Raw genomic sequence first — 23,918 nt, forward strand, 5'->3', positions numbered from 1 at the left:
TCATTTAACCGTTTACTAATTTGCTATTATATTTGATACTTTTATATAATTATGTTAAATCGTTAAGAAATAATTTAAAGTAATAGATGATAATTATATACATTTAGGTAAATTATTATTATTTGTTATAACACAAAGCAGCAATAATAATAATTGCATTTGTGTTATTATTTTTAAGAAATTTGCGCTTCAATTAACTATCACCTGCTGTGCATTATTATTATTATTATTATTATTATTATTAAATAAAAAAAATCCTTTTTAATCAAACATAGTCATGTGTAGAGTAACAACTAAGTCCACTTTATTTATTAATTTAATTAGGTTATTTATTTGTTGAATATTTAACTACACATGTGGAAACATTTCCCTCATTTTAGCACTAAAATGTTTAATATTTAATATTTTCATGTCAGTTATTATTTTTTTTTCATGTAAAATGTTATAAAGAAATATTATTTTTATTGGTGTTTTTTGTACTGAACACATTTCGAACAATTTTTTCACGCTTTTATTTTCATTTTTTTCATTTAAAGCCTTGTTTATATTCTCATTTTAATTCTCTCTCTTTAATATTATAACTATTTATTGTTTTTTTTAGCACATTCCCATAATCCTTTTTTAATCCTCTGTGATGTGTCTTAAAGTAAGCGAGGTTTTAAAGTAAAGAGTTCTCTTACAAAAAGAAAAAAAACAATCCTTAAAATAATTATAAATCCCCAGATAATGAATACACAGATTTCTCAGAGTGCCACAGTGTGAGGAAAGTTTGCTAAATGGGCCATGTGTTTATTCTAAATGATCTAAAGTAACACTTATCTATCACTTTATCTCTCCAGGTTAGCAGGAAGCTGCTGGTTTTGAAAAAAAAAACCCACTCGTTTCTTTTTTTTTTTTTTTTTAATCGTGCAGTCTTGGTGAGAGGGGAATTGGGGTGTTTGTTACTTTGATGAAGTTTCCTTCAGCGACCTTGAAACAGGCCGATTTTTAACAATAACACACAGATGTAATTACGGATCTCGGTGGATCCAACACGATTCCGTCGCTGCTGCATTAAACGAGGCTTTTGCAGCTGTCAGAATGATTTCATGACTCGAATAGAGAGTTTACCGCACGGCCGCAGGTTCAATTAACCCACATTACAGTGAACATCCGCACAGCAACAATGCCGCCGTCACACTCTATATCCGTCACTGCTTCCCCTCTTCTTCCAACACAGATCCAGGACACAGATTAGGAAAAAAACTGAAGAGAAACAACCGGGAGCGAGAGAAACAAAGTTTGCGGAAAGAACAGCTACTATAAGGATTGCTATAAGGATTAAAGCGTAATTAAATATAATTTTTTTTTTTAAATGGCAAAGCTGCCTTAGATTTATTTTTAAAAATTTGGATTCTTGTGACCAGTGGTTTATTAAAAGAAAATATAAAAAAAAGAAGAGAAAGAACACGTTTATAAGATGTTAAGAAATTGGTATTTTAATGAAGCTATTTTAGCGTTATTAAATTTTATTTTAAAACGTACTAAACTGTAATTGTCGTTAAAGCAGTATGTCACAGTTATATCATGTTCTGTATGTCTCAGTCTGCTTAATTTGCTGTGATGGTCTGTGGAACGGATCGTTCAGAAACATCCATAGCTAATCAAGATGCTAAGCGCTGTATAAATTACGATGACCGTTAAATCCTGGGAACGTAGATTTCTGGAGCCAGAGAATATAATCATCATGAAAATATGGACCAAGGGAACAGAGAAATCTGGAAACATAGGAGTCTGGGAATTCAAAGTGCTGGGAACATAGAACCTTGGAATATAGGATAATGGAAGGAAATGGAAACCATGTTAAAGGTTCTAGGAACTTAGGATGCTGGAGACAGAACCATGGGAACATAGGACCCTGGAACCACAAGACTCTGGAAAGATAGGGACCTTGGAAACTAAAGATCCTGGGAACATACAACTCTGGAAACATCCCAGGGAGCCTAGGAACATCCAAGGAACCTGAGAACATAGTACCTGGGAAAACACTGGATCCTGGAAATATAAAACCCTGGAAATTAAAGTTCTTGGGAATATAGAATTCTGGAAACATAGGACATTGTATATATAGAGTCCTGGAAAGATGCCTGGAATATAAGACCATGGAAATGAAAAGTTCTAGTAACATATGACCCTGGAAACTGAAGGTCCTTAGATCATGAGTCTCTGGGAATTAAAGGTCCTGGGAACATAGGATCCTGGAAATATACAGAGTTGGAAAATAGCACCCTACAAAACTAAGGGCCCTGTGAATATCAGAACCGGGAAATTAAAGGTTCTGGGAACATAGAACTCTGTAAGCATAAAACTCTGGGAATATAAAAGCCTGGAAACATCCTAGGAACCTGGGAACAAAGGACAACAGATAAGAGAGAGCTTGGGAAAACATGGGGTCCTGGAAATTAATGGTCCTGGGAATATAGGACCCTGGAAAGGTAGAGTGCTAGGAATATAGGAGCCTGGAAATGAAAGGTTCTGGGAACACAGGACCCTGAGAACATAGGACTTGAGAAACACCCTAGGAACCTAGGAACATAGTTGGGGAAAACACTGGATCCTAGAAAGATAGGATGCTAGAAGACTGGAAACATGTGACCCTAGAACAGTAGGACCCTAGAAACACAGAACTGTGGAACCATAGAACCCTGGGAGCATAGAACGTAACAGCCTGGGAATGTAGGATCATAAAGTACTTTGATGAATATATATATATATATGAAAGGTGACAGAGTTTTATAGTTTTTCATTGTGTGTGTGTCATCTTTCCCACAAGCCATTCACTAAATTAGCCATGCTATTGATTTAGCGACACAATTGCAGCATGACTCACTTCCTGTTCTCAGCATGTCAAATGCTTTCTAATTGTTCTGCTTTTCAATACGCTGCCCTTTTGAGATTGCATTGACGCTTCTTGACACCTTCCCCGTCGTCCGTAATTCTGTTTCCAGACGAGTCCCCTGCCGTCGGCCCCCCGCTGCATTTATCTGCTCAGTGTTGTTCCACGCAGGAAGGAGCTGCTGGAAGATGGCCAGACGCAAATGAATTAGATTAATAAAAAGCTAATCCATTCATTTAGCCTTCACAATGCTCTGGCACAAACACACGAGCACAAACAAGACACTTGCTAGCAAAAAAAAAAGCCAACATTTATTTGTAAGCAAAAAAACCTGAAAATATTCATTAGCAAATAAAAAAAAATTTTAATAAAACAAAATTTTTTCATTTTCTGTACGCTGTGCACTTTATTTAATATCATAATTGGCAAAGAGGTTATGATTGTGTAACCTATACCTCCACAGGGTAACAAAATAAACGCAGATATACACAGAGATTGTGGTCGTGATGTTCACAATCCAACCTCACTTCTTCTACTAGACTGTACAAATCATCTTGTAATCTTCACCTCTGGTTGATCAGGTGAATCCAACGATGTCTTCTCCTTGAAGATAAAAGCCTTCGGCACATCACTCGCTAGCAAAAGTGAAAGGACATCCAAGGGAAAAAAAAGATAAAATACTGACTAAGTACAGACCAAAATCAGAAAATTAAAATACTAACTATCAATAAGCCAAAACAGTGAAGTGAAGTGAAGTGACTTGTGGCCAAGTACGGTGACCCATACTCGGAAATTGTGCTCTGCATTTAACCCATCCAAGTGCACACACACAGTAGTGAACACACACACACACCGTGAACACACACCCGGAGCAGTGGGCAGCCTTTTTTACTGCGGCGCCCGGGGAGCAGTTGGGGGTTCGGTGCCTTGCTCAAGGGTCTCACCTCAGTGGTGGTATTGAGGGTGGGAGAGAGCGCTGGTCATTCACTCCCCCCACCTACAATCCCTGCTGGACCCGAGACTCGAACCCACGACCTTCAGGTTCACCTTCGGGTTGCGAGTCCGACTCTCCATCCGTTAGGCCACGACTGCCCCAAAAAGCCAAAATGATACTAAACATAAAGCCGTAACACTCACTAGCAAAAAGACAAAACACTGACTAGCAAAAAGTTAAAACTCTTGCGAGCACAAAGTCAAACACTCAGCAACACAAACACTCACTCTCAAAACCCAAAACACTCAACAGCAAATATCAAAACATCTACTCAGAAAAAGCCAAACCATTGACTAGTAAAAGGCCAAACTGTTTACTAATGAAAAGCTGAAACACTCAGTAGCAAAACCCTAAAACACTCACTAGCAAAACCCTAAAACACTCACTAGCAAACCTTTTGCTAAAAAAAAGCCAGAATTAAAAGTCAGTAGAAAAAAAGCTAAAATGTTAACTAGCAAAAAACCAAAACACTGACTAGCTTACTAATCCGACTTAGTTCATGTCAATGTGAAGCAGTTCTGAATAGTAAAGAGAAAAGCTGGAAATTGCAGAGATGAAAACCTTAAAAGCTGAGAGAGAGAGAAGAGGACGAGAAATATGGCGGGACAGAAAGAGAGCTGATGTCTGTTTGTTCCAGCTCATTGGCGTCTCCGTTATGAGCTGTCTCCTGAGATGAAGAGATCACTGTAAAGCGAGAGCAGGGACGCATGTCTGATGATCACACTGGCCCTGTTCCCTTGTTTCCTTCACATCAATTTGGCGGAACTCACAGAACTTGTTAGCGGTCGATGCTAAGTGTAATTACGGACTAATTTTACTTGTATGAGGGCTTTTCTAGCAATTTAGCAACACATCTGAGAAAATGTTAATATTCCTGACTTGCAATTCTGCCACATTGCTCATTTTCCTAAATGGCTTAATGGCTCTGTGCTAGCTAATTTGTTATCATAGTCATTAGCTAACCTGTGCTTGGCGTCCATACCGGGTTTCCCAGTTGCCTAGCAACAGATTTTAACCACTGTCTTCCCCAAAGCATGGACTCACAAGTTACATGTGAACACTATTGCGCCTCTGCTGATATTCTGGAACCTTTTGAGGAACCAAAGTGACAATGATGGAAGAAAAACGCAGACTGATTGATGGTGACGTCATTTCAGCAAACAGAAACCCGGTGACGCAGCACACATGGAGGACGCTTAGACTTAAATTCTACAGTTCTTTAATGTTTTGCTTTGTTGCATGAATGTGCTAATATTAATGTGGCGTTTTAAATTAGAGGGTTTTTTTCACTAAAAATTCCAGTGATGTGTAAAAACATTTTTAAAAAATACACAAAATGGCATCTCTGTTTATATTAATCGGACATCCGGTTTTCAGACAGAGTGCAAATTTAGAAAGGAAAGATTTAGAAAAAAAAGAAAGATGTATGTTTAGGAGCCAAGTCAAAGTGGAAAAGGTCCAACGACAAATAGACACACAACATCTTTTTAGGGACCGATTTTAGTTCATTAGTTATGGCTAATCAGTAACATCTTTGCTCAGTTGGTCTTCAAAACAATGAGCAAATATCATCAATGACATAAAACAAGTTTGAGTAATCTCATGCTAGCTAAGAACAGCTAGCTGAACTGCAAAGCAGTTTCTGAAAACTCAAACTCAAAAAGTTTCTCAAAGCCTGTTGTTCCTAGAGCATTTTGTTCCAAAGATGTGATGTTGATAGAGTACTACGTTCCCAGGTCCTATATTCCAAGGGTCTGATGTTGCGAGAGAAACAACGTTCCCAGGTCCTATGTTCCGAAGATGTGATGTTGCTAGAGTACTACTTTCCCAAGTCCTACATTCCCAGTTCCTGTGTTCCAAGGGTCCGGTGTTGCTAGAATACTACTTTCCCATGTCCTGTGTTCCAAGAATGTGATGTTGGTAGAGTACTACGTTCCTATGTTCCAAGGGTCTGATGTTGCTAGAGAAACAACGTTCCCAGGTCCTATGTTCCAAGGATGTGATGTTGCTAGAGTACTACATTCCCAAGTCCTACATTCCCAAGTCCTACATTCCCAGTTCCTATGTTCCAAGGGTCTGATGTTGGTAGAGTACTATGTTCCCAAATCCTATGTTCCCTAGCCCTACATTCCCAGATCCTACTTTCCCAGGTAAACTGTTGCAAGGGTCCTACTTTCCAAGGGTCCTATGTTATCAAGGCCCTTTGTTCTTGGCGTCTCAGGTTTCAAGGTTCCTGGAATTACAGCCCATAAAGTAAAATCTGTTCTGGTGCATTACGTACTACTTTCCTGAGGCCTTTGTTCCAAGGTTTCTGATGTTGCTAGAATACTACGTTCCCAAGTCCTATGTTCCAAGAATGTGATGTTGTTAGAGTACTACGTCCCCAAGTCCTACTTTCCCAGGTCCAGTGTTCCCAGGTCCTATGTTACAAGGATGTGATGTTGCTAGAGTACCACATTCTCAGGTCCTATGTTCCAAGGGCCTGATGTTGCTAGAATACTACATTCCCAGGTCCTGTGTTCCAAGAATGTGATGTTGGTAGAGTGCTACGTTCCCAAACCCTACGTTCCCAGGTCCTATGTTCCCAGGTCCTATGTTTCAAGGCCTGATGTTGCTAGAATACTATATTCCTGTGTTCCAAGAATGTGATGTTGGTAGAGTACTACGTTCCCAAACCCTACGTTCCAAGGTCCTATGTTCCAAGGCTCTGATGTTGCTAGAGTGCTAAGTTCCCAGGTCCTATGTTCCCAGGTCTGATGTTGCTAGAGTACTACGTTCCCTAGCCCTACATTCCCAGGTCGTGCTTTCCCAGGTTCTGTGTTGCAAGGGTCCTACTTTTCAAGGGTCCCATGTTATCAAGGCCCTTTGTTCTTATACTTTCTCAGGTTTCATGGTTCCTGGAATTACAGCCCATAAAGTAAAATCTGTTCTGGTGCATTATGTGACCAGGACATTATGTAACCAGGATTCTATGTTCACAATGCACAAAATTCCCAGGAATCTATGTTCCCATGTCATATGTTCCCAAGTCCTATGTTTCAAGGGTTCTACATTTCAAGGAGCCTATGTTCCCTATGTTCCCAAAGCACTTTGTTCCAGGGCCTTGTAATTCAAGGGTCCTATGTTCCAGGCATCTGAGGTTTCAAGAGCACTGTGGCCCAGGTCCTATTTTTCAAGTGGCCTATGTTCCCTATGTTCCCAAAGCCATTTTTCCCCCAAGGCCTATGCTTCAAGCTTCTTGGAACTAAAGCTGGCTCTCACTCCTGAGTTCCCAACAAGGTTTTTGTGGTGGAAATATGCCTATTGGTGGTGTACTAATTTTTATATAACATTCAGTTGTATGGTGGTTTGGGAAAAAGACAAGGAAAGACAGGGACACACGTCTTAATCCATCTTTATAACTCACACAGCAGGAAACACTTTTTCTTGTTGTATTTGTATTTGATATGTATCTAGTGCTACACTGACTCTCACTAACACTCTCTGACTGTGTGTGTGTGTGTGTGTGTGTGTGTGTGAAGCCCTTTGTTGCATGTGAACTGCACTAATGAGCTGTGTAATCAGCACACAGCTGCCACTTAAGAGATGAAAGCCACAATAACGGAATGGCTATCATCAAAACATCACCATCGCTGATCATACCACAGATATAATTAACACACTTCCATCCACACCAAGAGGAAATAGATTTCAGACTAATCCGGTCCGGTGCAGTGATGATTAAAGCCACATTGTTTTAATCGATTAGTATCTGGCCTGAAGTGCCACTTCTTTTCTGTCTCTCAGTGCTCTGAATCTGTCAAATTCCTTCAACACATGTTAAAGTTTTTTTCTCTGTCTTTTTTTCTGCTACTTTTCTTTCTCTTAACCTTAATCTTCTCATCAAGGTCAGTGCTAAGTTTCCAGGGTTCCATGTTCCCAAAGCATTAAGTAACCAGGGTCCTATATTCCCAGCTTCTACATTTCCTGGGGTCCTAGGTTCCCCATTCTTCCAAAGCCATATGTTCCCATGGTCTTAGGTTTCCATATTACTATACCCTAAGGCTTTTTTCCCCCAGGGTCTTTTGTTTTCAGGACCTATGTTCCTGGAAACCTGAGGTCCCAGGGTCCAATGTTCTCATAGCACTATATTCCCAGTGTCCAATGTTCCCAGAGTCTTATGTTTAAAGAGTCCAATGTTCTCATAGCACTATATTCCCAGTGTCCTATGTTCCCAGAGTCTTATGTTTAAAGAGTCCAATGTTCTCATAGCACTATATTCCCAGTGTCCTATGTTCCCAGAGTCTTATGTTTAAAGAGTCCAGTGTTCCTATAGCACTATATTCCCAGTGTCCAATGTTCCCAGAGTCTTATGTTTAAAGAGTCCAGTGTTCCTATAGCACTATATTCCCAGTGTCCTATGTTCCCAGAGTCTTATGTTTAAAGAGTCCAGTGTTCCTATAGGACTATATTCCCAGTGTCCAATGTTCCCAGAGCCTTATGTTTAAAGAGTCCAGTGTTCCTATAGCACTATATTCCCAGTGTCCAATGTTCCCAGAGCCTTATGTTTAAAGAGTCCAATGTTCTCATAGCACTACATTCCCAGTGTCCAATGTTCCCAGAGTCTTATGTTTAAAGAGTCCAATGTTCTCATAGCACTATATTCCCAGTGTCCTATGTTCCCAGAGTCTTATGTTTTAAGAGTCCAGTGTTCCTATAGGACTATATTCCCAGTGTCCAATGTTCCTGGGGTCATATGTTCCCAGAGTCCTCTATTTCCCGGGTTCTATCTCTCCAGTGTCTTATGTTCCCAGAGCCTTATGTTCCCAGGGACATATTTTCCAAGTGGCTTATGGTCCCATGATCTTTAAATCCCACAGTCCTATGTTCACTGGCTTCTATGTCCTCAGCATCTTATGTTGCCAGAGTCCTCCATTTCCTGGGCTCTATCTCCCCAGTGCCTTATGTTCCCAGGGTCCAATGTTCCTATGTTTATATTCCCATGATCTTTAATTCCCACAGTCCTATGTTTCCAGGGTTCTGTGCTCCCAGAGCATTATGTAACCAGGGCCTTATGTTCACAATGTGCTATGTTCCCAGGGTCCTATGTTCCCAGGGGCCTCATTTGTCAAGGCTCATTCGGCAAATGTTCAAAGACTCCTATGTTTCTATAGGTTACCATAGTTCCATATCCCAGGGGCCTATCATTCCACAGTTCCAAATTCACGGTTCTGATGTTCCCAGAGTTCAATGTCCACAAGTACCTTTGTTCATATGTTTTTTTTGTTTCAATGGTTCTCTGTTCTAAGTGCCATATGTTAACAGACCCTTGATCTAGGCCCCTGGGTTTCCAGAGTTTTATTTACCCAAAATCCTATGTCCCTGCTGTCCTATATTCCCAGTGTTCCATGTTCACATATTCCTATATTCCCAGTGTCCCATGTCTCGAGGTTCCTATGCTCCCAGAGTTCTCAGAACCTGATTATCCGAAGATCTTATTTTCTTATATTTCCTAGTCTCTATGTTGCTTTATTGTTCCTTCAACATGAAAAAAAGACAGCCATTAAACTTAAAATTTCTGAAACTATGTTTATTAAATTATGACAAATGTTATTTGCCACCAAAGAGAGTTTTGAGATACAATCGTTAGTGACCCCACCGACCCCAACCAAAACTTTGTTCACGTCTGAGAACACAGAAGCACTTTCACATCATCTTTCCCACAAACCTGCTACTTGTTCTTTATTGATTTTCCCTGCAAAACTCCCAGAGCCAGTAATGAGGCCGCATTCCACTTTAATACAAATATAAAAAACAATATTAGGGAATTATGAGCCAAATAGATCACACAAAAATAGGGGCTTGTTTTAGTGCCATTAGCATAAAAAAATGATTGCCTTCGCTTGTTGAGAATGGGTGTTAATTCAGCCTGCTGTAATTAGAAAAACTAATTTGTTGTAATGAAATTTCATAAACAGGATTTTAACATGTTTCATTGAAACCCATGTTCACTGTCTTTATGAGCAGACAGGAGTAGCTAAACGATTCCTGGCTACAGTTAACGCTGTGTGTTATGTAGTCAGGTTACTATCTGACCCTCTTTTTCCTGCACACTCTAACAGGTCGGAGGTCATACGATGCTTCCTATTCGCTGGATGCCTCCTGAAAGCATAATGTACCGCAAATTCACCACCGAGAGCGACGTATGGAGCTTCGGCGTCATCCTATGGGAGATTTTCACCTACGGCAAGCAGCCGTGGTTCCAGCTTGCCAATAACGAGGTAGAAAAAAGTTTTGACGTTACGTAAATCTTTAAATCTTTAAATGCTGTTTAATGGTCAGAGATAATGCTTATAGCTTATAGTTTCTACTTTCCTTGTATGAAAAAATATCAGAACATTTGCTTTATTTTTTCTGTTTTGTGTGAGATTTTTAGATTTTTTTAATAGTCTTTTTAAGTAAGGATTAAAACACTGTGTGTGAGTGTGTGTGGCGTAATTAACACCTTCTGACCAATCAGAATCCAGAATGATGGTATAAGTCTACAATGTACACAGAGAAATAACTGCACAATCCTTACAATTAGAAATAAAACAGCAAGTTTGCATAATAATAGATTCTTTCCATGCGGCCAGGATTTTGTTGTTGTTGTTGTTGTTGTTGTTGTTGTTGTTGTTGTTGTTTGTGCCATTTCTTTTGCAATACAGCAAAAAAAAAAATCTTTGAATATATTTATTCCATTAACGACAGCGTTTGTACACAGGCTGTGTCCCAGAAGTAATCAACGAATTCACATTTAAGCAAGAAATAATTGATTAGCAATCTGGGGCTGAACATGGTATTTAGATGCAAAACAATTAAATAATAATACTAATAATAAGAATAACAATGAAACTGTAATGAATGCTGGTTGTTTCAGAAACTGCCTTACTACCTCTGGGACAACAAAATCATTATTATGATTAAATCCCAAATCTGCTTTCACAGGATTTTTGCGCTTGTGTGTGTGTGTGTGTGTGTGTGTGTGTGTGTGTGTGTGTGGATGCAGCTGCTATAAAAAAGTGTTATTGTGGATCAGCGAAGCAGTTAGTGACCAGAATTCCCGTTTAACTCTCCCAGGATCAGCTCTGTGCTTGTTTTGGATTTGGAATAATAATTTCTACACCTAAAATTATTTACAACAAGAACTATTAAGAAATGTAACGATTTAATGGTTTTGAATGGTATTAAATCTAAACTTGTGATTAAAGTGGCGTGAAATAAAATCTGAGAATCAAATCTAATCTAATCAAATACGAACAGATTGCTGCAGCCTGGAACACGTAGCGTAGCGTAGCGTAGCGTCCACGTTCCTGCTGTGTGTTATAAAACTCCCCATCGTCTCGTCCCACTTATTTTCCATTATCTCAGCTTTGACACCACACGTGCACCGAGTAAATCCCACCGAGCCGAGCGTCAGACGCCGAGCGAGAATTATGATGAGGCTCTATTTTAAGCGTAGCCCATGGCTGCCATTTTTAACCAGGAGTGGAATCAATTAAAGCTTAAGCTGAGATGACAAGAACGGAGCAATTAAGTGACACGAGCCGCGGCTGTTATAGCAACAATAGCTCTGAGTCAAATCACGCATAATGAGGAACACGCGATGCGGCCTGTCACGAGCTTGACTTCCTCCTGTCAGAGACGCCGGAAATACCGTGACACACTTACGGGTCGCTTGAGTTTCTCCATGTAACATGTTCCATACACTGTAAAGTTAATTACACACACAGTAATTAAAAATAAACAAATAAAAGTCATAATCGTAGTAATGAATTGCACACGTTGATGTCGATATAAGTGAAGGAAAAAAACAGGCTGACGTTTAGCCACTGAAGGAAGTGTCTTTTTTAGCCAGTAGCCATTAGCTAGCTCTTAATTCCTTTCCCTAATTTTACTTTGGATAGTGTAGTTAAGTGGATTAGCGTTACCAAACATGCTAATGTAGCTAATCATATGTACAAGCCAGGTTGGGCTAATTAGCATGGTTTAGTTCAGGCAGTGCTAAGTTTATTCTATTTCCTGCTAGCATTATTATGTCAGATTAGCTAACTGCTGTGAAACTGAGTGAACTGAGGTACCTGAGACAATAAAACATAAAAGTAATAAAACCCAGCGACGTTAGCGTGCTTTGATCAGGACTAGCCGCTGTTTTCAGTAGAAGAGAGAGAGAAAATGGTAACAGGAGAAAGGGAATGTGTTGAAGCGAGGGAATAAGTGGAGGGATGAAACGAGCAGGTAGCGCTGTAATAGCTCTCTCCACAGAGACGCGCGGCACGGTGCCGTGTTTCTAACCATGTTTACTGTAATAAAGCAGAACACGGAGAGAACACGCTCCTCAGAACCACAAACACTCATCCGTTTCTTCTGAACGAAAACAAATCTGCATTTCTACTTCAGTCTCTCTCGCTGTCTGTCTCTCTCACTGTCTGTCTCTCTGTCTGTCTGTCTCTCTCACTATCTGTCTGTCTGTCTTACTATCTGTCTCTCTCGCTGGCTGTATGTCTCACTATCTGTCTGTCTGTCTCTCTCACTATCTGTCTCTCTGTCTGTCTGTCTCTCTCACTGTCTGTCTCTCTGTCTGTCTGTCTGTCTTACTATCTGTCTGTCTGTCTTACTATCTGTCTCTCTCGCTGGCTGTATGTCTCACTATCTGTCTGTCTGTCTCTCTCACTATCTGTCTGTCTCTCTCTTTATCTGTCTGTCTGTCTATCAATATCTGTCTCTCACTGTCTGTCTGTCTGTCTGTCTGTCTCACTGTCTGTCTGTCTGTCTGTCTCACTGTCTGTCTGTCTGTCTGTCTGTCTCATTGTCTGTTTGTCTGTCTGTCTTACTATCTGTCTGTCTCACTGTCTGTCTCTCTCACTATCTGTCTGTCTGTCTTACTATCTGTCTCTCTCGCTGTCTGTCTCTCTCACTATCTGTCTGTCTGTCTGTCTCTCTCACTATCTGTCTGTCTGTCTTACTATCTGTCTCTCTCGCTGTCTGTCTCTCTCACTATCTGTCTGTCTGTCTTACTATCTGTCTGACTGTCTGTCTCTCTCACTATCTGTCTGTCTGTCTGTCTCTCTCACTATCTGTCTGTCTGTCTGTCTCTCTCACTATCTGTCCGTCTGTCTGTCTCTCTCTTTATCTGTCTGTCTGTCTTACTATCTGTCTCTCTCGCTGTCTGTCTCTCTCACTATCTGCCTGTCTGTCTTACTATCTGTCTGTCTGTCTGTCTGTCTCTCTCACTATCTGTCTGTCTGTCTGTCTCTCTCACTATCTGTCTGTCTGTCTGTCTTTCTCACTATCTGTCTGTCTGTCTGTCTGTCTGTCTGTCTCTCTCACTATCTGTCTGTCTGTCTGTCTCTCTCACTATCTGTCTGTCTGTCTGTCTGTCTGTCTCTCTCTCTCACTATCTGTCTGTCTGTCTGTCTCTCTCACTATCTGTCTGTCTGTCTGTCTGTCTATCTGTCTGACTATCTGTCTCTCTCTTTATCTGTCTTACTATCTGTCTCTCTCACTATCTGTCTGTCTGTCTGTCTCTCTCACTATCTGTCTGTCTGTCTGTCTTTCTCACTATCTGTCTGTCTGTCTGTCTCTCTCACTATCTGTCTGTCTGTCTGTCTTTCTCACTATCTGTCTGTCTGTCTGTCTGTCTGTCTCTCTCACTATCTGTCTGTCTGTCTGTCTCTCTCACTATCTGTCTGTCTGTCTCTCTCTCTCACTATCTGTCTGTCTGTCTGTCTCTCTCACTATCTGTCTGTCTGTCTGTCTGTCTATCTGTCTGACTATCTGTCTCTCTCTTTATCTGTCTTACTATCTGTCTCTCTCACTATCTGTCTGTCTGTCTGTCTCTCTCACTATCTGTCTGTCTGTCTGTCTTTCTCACTATCTGTCTGTCTGTCTGTCTCTCTCACTATCTGTCTGTCTGTCTGTCTTTCTCACTATCTGTCTGTCTGTCTGTCTCTCTCACTATCTGTCTGTCTGTCTGTCTCTCTCACTATCTGTCTGTCTGTCTGTCTGTCTGTCTCTCTCTCTCACTATCTGTCTGTCTGTCTGTCTCTCTCACTATCTGTCTGTCTGTCTGTCTGTCTATCTGTCTGACTATCTGTCTCTCTCTTTATCTGTCTTACTATCTGTCTCTCTCACTATCTGTCTGTCTGTCTCTCTCTCTCTCACTATCTGTCTGTCTCTCTCTTTATCTGTCTATCTGTCTGTCTGTCTCTCTCTCTCTCACTATCTGTCTGTCTCTCTCTTTATCTGTCTGTCTGTCTGTCTGTCTCTCTCTTTATCTGTCTGTCTGTCTGTCTCTCTCTCTATGTCTGTCTGTCTCACTATCTGTCTATCTCTCTCACTGTCTGTCTCTCTCTCTATCTGTCTGTCTATTTCTCTCACCGTCTGTCTGTCTCACTATCTGTCTGTCTGTCTCACTGTCTGTCTCTCTCTCTATCTGTCTGTCTGTCTGTCTCTCTCTCTATGTCTGTCTGTCTCACTATCTGTCTATCTCTCTCACTGTCTGTCTCTCTCTCTATCTGTCTGTCTATTTCTCTCACCGTCTGTCTGTCTCACTGTCTGTCTCTCTCTCTATCTGTCTGTCTGTCTCTGTCTTCCTGTTATCTCAATTTTTCCATCTTTTGTTATTCCATTCTCTCTCTCTCTCTCTCTCTCCTTCAAATCTCCTTTAACCTCCATTACAATGTCTCTCTAAATTTTTATTTCTGTCCTTCATTCCCAGGATGTATCAGGGGCCGGGCGGTTAAGTAAACTTAAAACCTACAGAATGAAAAAAAAAAAGAATGAATGAATGAACAAACAAACAAACAAATGAATGAATAAATAAATAAAAACATGTAAATACAAAAAGTAAAGGGGCCAATTTTAAATGAGATGAACATATTTTAAATAAAAGGACTCAAACATGAAAAGAGGAAAAACTAAATAATATCACTTTTTAAAAAGAGGGAGAAGAATAAATAAAAATGTATTCAATAAAAGCTCATTTTTTTAAAAAACAATTTTAAGTAAAAGCAAACAAAAAGGTTAAAAAGAGGAAAAAGTTTTACATAAAAGCAATTTTTAAATAAATGTTTTAATAAATAAATTTTAAATTTTAAATAAATGTTGTCAATTTAATTCTTTATTTTTTATTTATTCTTTAATAAAACTTTTAAATAAAAAGTCAACATTTTAAGAGGAGTGATTTTAAATAAACTTCTTTTCTTTTAAAGAAACTTTAAACCAAAGCTTATCATTTGAATTATTTTTATTTATTCGAATGTTGAGTGAGTTTTCTTTAAATTGCTCTAAAAACAAAAGAACCCAACTTCTTTTAAGGAGGTATCTATCTATCTATCTATCTATGTATCTGTCTATCTATCTATCTATCTATCTATCTGGTGATCTATCTGGTGATCTATCTATCTGGTGATCTGTCTATCTATCTATCTATCTGGTGATCTATCTATCTATCTATCTATCTATCTATCTATCTATCTATCTGGTGATCTATCTGGTGATCTATCTATCTATCTGGTGATCTATCTATCTATCTATCTGGTGATCTATCTGGTGATCTATCTATCTATCTGGTGATCTATCTATCTATCTATCTATCTATCTGGTGATCTATCTATCTATCTATCTATCTATCTATCTATCTATCTATCTATCTATCTATCTATCTGGTGATCTATCTATCTATCTATCTATCTATCTATCTATCTGGTGATCTATCTATCTATCTATCTATCTATCTGGTGATCTATCTGGTGATCTATCTATCTATCTGGTGATCTATCTATCTATCTATCTATCTATCTGGTGATCTATCTATCTATCTATCTATCTATCTATCAATCTATCTATCTATCTATCTATCTATCTATCTATCTATCTATCTATCTATCTATCTATCTATGTGGCCTTCATTTCTCTATTTATTTATTTAAGTTCTCTTGAACTTGTGCTGACGTGTTTAACTTCTCTCTCTCTCTCTCTCTCTCTCTCTCTCTCTCCCCCTCTCTCCCCACCCCACCCCCCCCCCCCCCCCCTTGCAGGTGATCGAGTGTATAACGCAGGGTCGGGTGCTGGAGCGTCCTCGTGTGTGTCCTAAGGAGGTGTATGACGTGATGTTGGGCTGCTGGCAGCGAGAACCTCAGCAGAGGCTCAACATTAAAGAGATCCAGAAAATTCTGTTCGCTTTGGGAAAAGCAGCGCCGGTTTACCTGGACATCCTCGGCTGAAACAACCGGTCAGAACCAGAACCGGAACTGGACCACATATAAACACACACACACACACACACACACACACACACTCACATCTGAGCAATGGGACGGACTTAAGTGCCTGCTACACCTTTCCAAACACTGGATACGAGTCTTTATGGAGCACTTTTTCCATTTTTTTTGTTTTCCTGCAGACGGAAGTGTACAGTTCTACTGACCGGAACCGGAGACGGCTTTGGATTACTTTTTCTTTTTTTCCAGAAAAAAAGATATTTTATAAACCTGCAAAAGGAAAAAAAAAACACAAACCTTTTTCATTTGGTTTCAGCTTGATGGAGAATAAAAGGTCACGCTTCACATTTTTTTCCTTTAAATGTTTTTTCAGTGTCGACGTCTCACAAAGGGGTAAACAATCGTTTACAAGACGACAGCTGGATCTTCTCCATGACTGTAGAGAAGATACCCAATGGGGCTTTTCCTTCCTGAAAGCAGGAGCTTCTCGCCCAATCGCAGAACTAAACGGCGCGACGGAGCCGACCAATCACAGCAAAGGAGTTTATTTAAACAAAGCTGAATGTATATAATGTAAATTCCTGTGTCCGTATGGTAACTTATTTCTTTTTTTTTTTTCTTTTTTTTTTTTTGCTATTTAGACCACTTTAGTTTCTTGGTGTGCCGTTACAGTGAGTGAATTCTATAAATATTTTGATATGTTAAATTTTTTTTTGGTTTAAATTGAATGAACTTCATCTCATTCTCTTTTTAGACGTGTGATAAACTCTAAGAGGTTTTCAAGAAACGATAGAACGAGTCTCATAGCAGAATGTGTCACGTTCACGCCACGAGCATTAAATATTATCAATTCCTGTGTGATAGATGCTCTAGGAAGATGATTCTTACTCTAGGACTTACGAAAGATCCCCAAAAATCCTCATTAATCATTCATTTATCACGAAAAATCACCTGTCAGTCATGCCAGAGAGTTAGCATTAGCATACGCGGTTCTTTAGCACGTTAACGGAAAATCTTTAGCTTATGTTTCAGAGAGATCGGAAGTTTCGGATTTACAGCACAAGAGCAAAATCTAATGCTTATTTAAAATAGCTAATCTCAAACAGCTAATATGAAACTTTCAACATAAAGATTAACGTATATTAAACATAAAGTGACTTATCGTTAATACACCGTAATTAGTAAATTAGCATCTAGATAGTTCTACATTATGAGTCATTTTTTGCGTCTTATGTGTGATACTTTTCTCGTAGTTTCATCTATCAGAAGTTAGCGAGTTGTAGAGAAGATCTACGAGTTAGAGAGACGTATCCAGGATTAAAGATGGTGAGGTTTTTAACGCTTCCTTGCTAGCAAGATAGTTTCATCCGTTAATAGCGAGGTGAATAGCTATCAGTAGCTAGGGAGCGAGTCTTACGCTAACTCACATGTTAACAAGTTCAATGCTCGTCTGTTTAGGTCTGAGAGTTAGCATTAGCATGCTGATGCATTAGCATCGACACATAACCACAACCTGTACGAGGGAGGATTTTTAGCAACTTGATCACACACAGAAATTTCATAAAAATTACAACAAATAGAGTGATTTTGTTGGATTTCATGGATGAAGTTGTACAAAAACCAAACTCTGTAAACACAAACTCTGATTTCAGCTCGATTCATAACAAATCGTAACATTCGCTCTGAGTATAGTAATGATAATTTTTTACAGCTTTACAGTAATAATAATAATAATTTTTTTAAATCTGAGATTGGCTCTAAATCACAGTTTATTACCTGGATGGCAAAATAAAACTACTAAGCTACACGTTTAAGTCATAAATATTTAATTTAGAATTTTTCCCCTTTTTTCCTCTAAAACTTTTTTTAAAATCTGTAAATAATTTAGAAAAAACATTTTTTTCTGGGTTCAGCTTGACAGAAGATATAATCCCATGCATATTTTCTTTCTTTATTTTCTTTTAAAATATCTGAACAGCAAAATCAAACATCTAAGCTATTTTTTTTTTATTTTAAATTCCAGGTTTGTTTTTAAATATTTTAAAAGATATTTAAAAAAGGAAAAAATCCACCGAACTTAATAATTTGAGTTCAGCTTGACAAAAACAAAATTCCATGCTAATTTTTTTCCCCCACAAGACATGGATAGCAAAACCAAATCAGCTAAACTAGATTTTTAAGTTATATTTCATATTTTATTGTGAATTTTAACTGTTTTTTGGGCGAGATTCATGTTATTACGACTCTAGGATGTTAGTCACGTGTGAAGTCGTTATATCAGACATTTCTTTTGTTACAGAGTGTGTTTTCTTATCGTCTGGAAAGATTTCGCTGTTGTTTACCGCAGGATAATCTGAGATGATAATAGGTTAAGACCCGGATAAAATCAGATCTCAGGAGGAGATAATCTGCCTCGAAATCAGCCGGGATTATCCTCCAGTGTACCAGGACTCACGGGAGGTCACACTTCCGACACTGGAGCTGCGTTTAAAGCTTTACTCTAATGAGAAATATAAAAATCTCTCTCTCTTGCTCTCTCTCTCTCTCTCTTTCACTCTCGCTCTAGCGTTTTGCTGACTCATGCGATTCGCTCAAGGTTACACGCCGCTCGATAGCACTCCGATGATTAATCTGATTACGGCACTCGGACGAAAGCTGGACAGGAAAAGAAGGAAAAGAGAACGTTCAGTTCAGAGTTGGTGTAACATTTTGTCATTGCCTCAAAATTGTTTTCCAGTAAGTAGCCCCGCCTCCTTCTGAACCAAATTTGCCCACACTTTTTTTTTTTTTTTTTTTTAAGCTTGTGAGCAGATCCTGTGGAAATAAATGGCTCATGCTAACAACCGTTTTGCGAAAGAGCCGTAAAGCTTGCGAAGAGGGATTGTTGATTAAAAAAAAATCCTTAAATTTGGTGCAGTTTTATAAATGCAGTTCAGCTTTCCTGAATAAATTTAGTAAAAAAATTCTACACAAATCCTACATACAAGTTAAATTTTGCTTGCTACTCTGCTGTTACTCGTGGGCTAGATAACTCGCCAAGTTAAAAAAAATAAAAACACAACAGTAAAGACTGTTATAGCAATAAATCTAAATGCTACTGGTTGATGATGCAAATTCCTGTCAAAGCTCACCACAGCTGACTCACGCGACTCGCTCAAGGTTACTCTCTGCTCAGTAGCACTCTGACGGTCCAATCATGTTTCAAAGGGAAAAAGTAAGAGCCAATCATGTTTCATCTGTAACAGACTCCACCTACTTTATTGTCCATGGCGTAATCTGACGCGAGGTGCGTGAACACCGAGAGGCGGGAACGTAAACGCTCAAAATCACTTACGATCAAGTGCTATTGAGGAAAATGTTCATCTAAACAAACTCGTAATGCTACAATGCGATAATCTTAAAAAAAAAAAACATCCAAACATCGTGTGTAAATATACGTAAACATAGCTACCTTGTTGCCTTGGTGATTAGGTAAGATAGTTAGCTAGTCCATTTTATAATATGATATCGCAAAAACACAACCGCTAGCTAAGTGAATTAACTGAAAGTATTTTATTACTCTGTTGCAATGTTTAATTCGCCTTATCCCTAATCAGTAAATTTATCCCTAATCAATATTTCACAATTAATCATCAGAGTTCCATCTGTCGTATTCGACTTTAACCCCTGGCTAGCAGTAGTTACAATTCAAATGAGAAACACGAGCGTAGCTTTATCAGCTAAAGCAGTGGGCGGGGTCCTGGTGGTCATCAATCCATAAAGTTAGCAAGAAATCCTGTTTCCTCCGAAGATTTATATTTAAAACTAGCAGAATTTTTCATGATGATATTTTCCTGTTTTATCACAGTACTTCTTTTTAAATTGTTGGTTTTGGGGTGCCAAAATTTTTTCCTCAATCCCTCGACTTCACACTTTACATCACAGTTCATTCAAAAACACAAATTTCAAAACAATCAGCCAATCAGTGCTGTTAGCATTTCATATTTCATATATGATTTTATTTATTAGTGATGCAGCTTAGGACATTGGCTCAAATTGCGTTCCAGTAAGAAGCCCCGCCCCCTTCTGAACACAAAGATGTTAAAGACCATTGTGAAACAGCTGTGACTGGAGATTTTTGACAAAAAATAATATCGATGATGCAGTTTGCAATTTGATGAATGAAATTAAATTTTCCTGAATTGAGTTAGATGCTTGATTAAGTCGTATGTATACGTTAAATCTTGCTCGCTAATCTGTTACTCGCAGGCTGGATAACTCGCTAACCGTCAGGAGTAAATAAACTCAAACGTAAATTACACAGTTATAGCATCGAATCTAAATGCTACTGGTTGAAAATGCAGTTTTCCCGTCAAAGCTCGATGTGAAGTTTAGAATTCCCGTCAAAGCTCACCAAGCTTTAGAACTCGATGTGAAGTTTATTCGCACTTTGCACCTGACGCCTTCAAAAACAAACTAATCCATTTACGCTCTAATGTCATGGGATTTTAAATACGCCCCACAGGAGACGTGTTTTTCTTTTTCGTCCACCATTTTCACGTTTCTTTTCCGCAATCTTATGCCTCGTATCAGAAAAGTTCCAGTGCACCAAAAACAACCAGAGCACACATTCGCTGATGTTGTTTTCCTGTTTATTTCAGCTTCCCTGTAGTTTGTGAGATAATTCTGACTGCATCGAATAAGCAGGAACAGGAATGGCAGTGTGGATAAGGGTGTGTGTGTGTGTGTGTGTGTGTGTGTGGGGTGATGTGACTTGCAAACACTTGCAACATGCTTATGTGCGATAAGATGCCGCTCGCTTGTTCTTCAGGTTCAGGCTCGGAGCTGCAGATTTTCTCCGTATTGCGCTTCGTTGCGTCATTACAAAATGTCACGACTTGAAGGAAATGGACAAAAATTCTACACAAATATAGTCCATCAGCTAAAACACATTTGCTGTTAAAAGTTTTTTAGTTTGTAACTTTTTACTACAAGCTTAATGTGGCTAAATATTAATAAGAAGCTACGAGATGAGCATTTGTAGACTCGTTCGGTGTCTCAGACTGGCTGATGTTGTTAATGTTACTGATAAAAATGAACAAAATGGAGTGGAGTCGTAAACAGGAAGTCGTAAAATGCTAAACTGACCAATCGCTAGAAAGGGCGGGCAGCATGTTACGACATTTCTGCTCATTTTCTTGACGAAATCTACGATGAAAAAATGATCTTTATTCATGACGAAAACTAAAAGCTGGATAAATAATAATTCATCGCTCTTCACAAACTATGTGAAAACCATAACGTTATTTTCCAGTTAACGGAATAATGTTTAAAGTTTACATTTTTTTTCTCCTTCATCTTAGAGCACAAACTTTGAAAATACGATTAAAAGGAAGTTATTTACGACACCATGCGCTCGGTTCAAACCGTCCACAGCAACGCCGACTTAACAACCGTGAAAAAAAACCAAAAAACTTCTTTTATTTAATAATAGACTGCGATATAACTAATAAATGATTTGTTTATTATGTTTTTGTATACATTGCCATATATTGCAGTTTACCATAAAGGAAATATATTTATAATCACAATCATAACCCAATGTAGTTATATTGCAATATGTTCTTGAATGTTTTGTAAAACAAATGGGCCAAATATTTGCGTATATATATATATATATATATATTTGGGTATAGAGATACTTCCAAATTCAAATCCTTTGGTTAAATTAATCACTTGAAGATGGAAATATTCAAGATTATATTTAAATTTTAGTGAGAAGTAAAGCTTTAAATTCAAAATTCTTCTAAATAAGAGCCTCTGATTGGCTGTATTTCAACATGCCATAACCAATAGGCACAGAAAGGCATCAAAATCATCGTTTTTTACATCATTAAAAAGGATAATGGAAAAACACTGATCTATAAAGCACACAGCAGTAAGGCGATGCAGCAGGACCGACTGTATGTGTTTTATTCTTGTATATTAATGTGATGGTTTGTTAGAGCGATGTCTCTAATTTCTAATTTCGCTAGAAAACAAATCATCTCATGCTCAAAAACACAACGCAGAAGCAGCGGCGCTCCAAACACAGTGACGATCTCATTCCACCGGAGGCGTTTTCACACGATTGAGTTAATCCCCCTTTTTTAAACTGTCATTATTTTTAATAAGTGAAAATGATTCCTTAAGGTTTATTTAGATAGTTAATTATTCTGGCTTTGATTTGTCTTTCTCGGACGTTCTCGAGAGAACCTGGGGTTCTGAAGCTACAAGGCAGAACCTATAAGCTGGGGTTCCTCTAGATACTTCTCAAAGCCTGTTGGTGTTTACAGACCTACAGAAGGTGCAGTATGAATCCTCTTCATGAGCACTGGTGTAAAAATAAAGCTGAGTGAGAGAGTTGAGGAAAAAATTGAGCGAACTGGAGAGAGAGAGAGAGAGAGAGAGAGAGAGAGAGAGAAAGCTGGAGAGAGAGTCAGAAAGAGAGATGGAGAGAGAGAGCTGGAGAGAGACAGAAAGAGAGACAGAGAGAGAGACAGAAAGAGAAAGGGAGAGAGAGCTGGAGAGAGAGTCAGAAAGAGAGATGGAGAGAGAGACAGAAAGAGAAAGAGAGAGAGCTGGAGAGAGAGTCAGAAAGAGAGATGGAGAGAGAGAGAGAGACAGAGAGAGTCAGAAAGAGAGAGAGAGAGAGAGAGAGAGAGAGAGTGTCAGAAAGAGAGATGGAGAGAGAGAGAGAGAGAGAGAGAGAGAGTCAGAAAGAGAGATGGAGAGAGTCAGAAAGAGAGAGAGAGAGAGTGTCAGAAAGAGAGATGGAGAGAGAGAGAGAGAGAGAGAGAGAGAGAAAGAGAGATGGAGAGAGAGATGGAGAGAGAGAGAGAGAGAGAGTCAGAAAGAGAGATGGAGAGAGAGAGAGAGAGAGAGAGAAAGAAAGAGAGATGGAGAGAGAGATGTAGAGAGAGAGAGAGAGTGTCAGAAAGAGAGATGGAGAGAGAGAGAAAGAGAGAGAGTCAGAGAGAGAGAGAGAGAGAGAGAGAGAGAGTGTCAGAAAGAGAGAGAGAGAGAGTGTCAGAAAGAGAGATGGAGAGAGAGAGAGAGAGAGTGAGAGAAAGAGAGATGGAGAGAGAGATGGAGAGAGAGAGAGAGTCAGAAAGACAGATGGAGAGAGAGAGATGGAGAGAGAGAGAGAGTCAGAAAGACAGATGGAGAGAGAGAGAGAGAGAGAGAGAGTCAGAAAGAGAGATGGAGAGAGAGAGAGAGAGTCAGAAAGAGAGATGGAGAGAGAGAGAGAGAGAGAGAGAGAGAGAGAGAGAAAGAGAGACGGCCATGGACTTCACCTTTGGATGAATTACCAAAGAAATGAGTTTCTGGATTCAACTTTTCGCATATCCCTTAAATATGATGGCCGGTCTTGAGTGTAATCCCCTGAGGTGGAGTGCAGGAGTGTGTGTGTGTGTGTGTGTGTGTGTGTGTGTGTGTGTGTGTGTGTGTGGAGGAAGGATCAGTGAAGGTCATACACTGCTCCACTGGATTAAAGTGCCACAGCGCTGTCTTTTGGCAGCCGAACTGTGAGAGGAGCTCATTTCCTCTCGCGTTCTCCGCGACGGACGATTGATGAGTCTTTTAAGACCTTAATCACGCCGCGAAGACCCGGAGCGCAGAACCGGAACATTGTGGCAACGTAGCGCTCCGACTTACAGACCCTGAGAAAAAATTCCCAGCTGTCATGAACACAGCATAAATCTCATTTTTTTTAGCTAATCCTCTGTGTAATCCAGTCCTCCTTCAGATCACCATTTTTTATTAGCATCAAAATATAAAATTAAAG

At 39.2% G+C, this 23,918-nt stretch overlaps 1 protein-coding gene across 5 annotated transcripts in view; it reads left to right on the top strand.

Moving 5' to 3' along the window:
- ntrk3a (neurotrophic tyrosine kinase, receptor, type 3a) overlaps window positions 1–22,543 on the top strand; it is a 221,640-nt gene extending 199,097 nt beyond the window's left edge. The window contains exons 16-17 of one of the 5 annotated variants that reach the window (XM_053235385.1): window positions 9,971–10,129; window positions 15,929–22,540. In XM_053235385.1, the coding sequence (XP_053091360.1) occupies window positions 9,971–10,129; window positions 15,929–16,114 (345 nt within the window). In that variant the 3' untranslated portion in view covers window positions 16,115–22,540. Of the gene's footprint in view, window positions 1–9,970; window positions 10,130–15,928 lie in introns of all 5 variants that reach the window. The other 4 variants (XM_053235386.1, XM_034305567.2, XM_053235384.1 and 1 more) reach the window with 4 other exon arrangements.
- The last annotated feature ends 1,375 nt before the right edge of the window (window positions 22,544–23,918 follow it).

Source organism: Pangasianodon hypophthalmus, chromosome 7 (assembly GCF_027358585.1).
Source record: "Pangasianodon hypophthalmus isolate fPanHyp1 chromosome 7, fPanHyp1.pri, whole genome shotgun sequence".
Lineage (NCBI taxonomy): Eukaryota > Metazoa > Chordata > Actinopteri > Siluriformes > Pangasiidae > Pangasianodon > Pangasianodon hypophthalmus.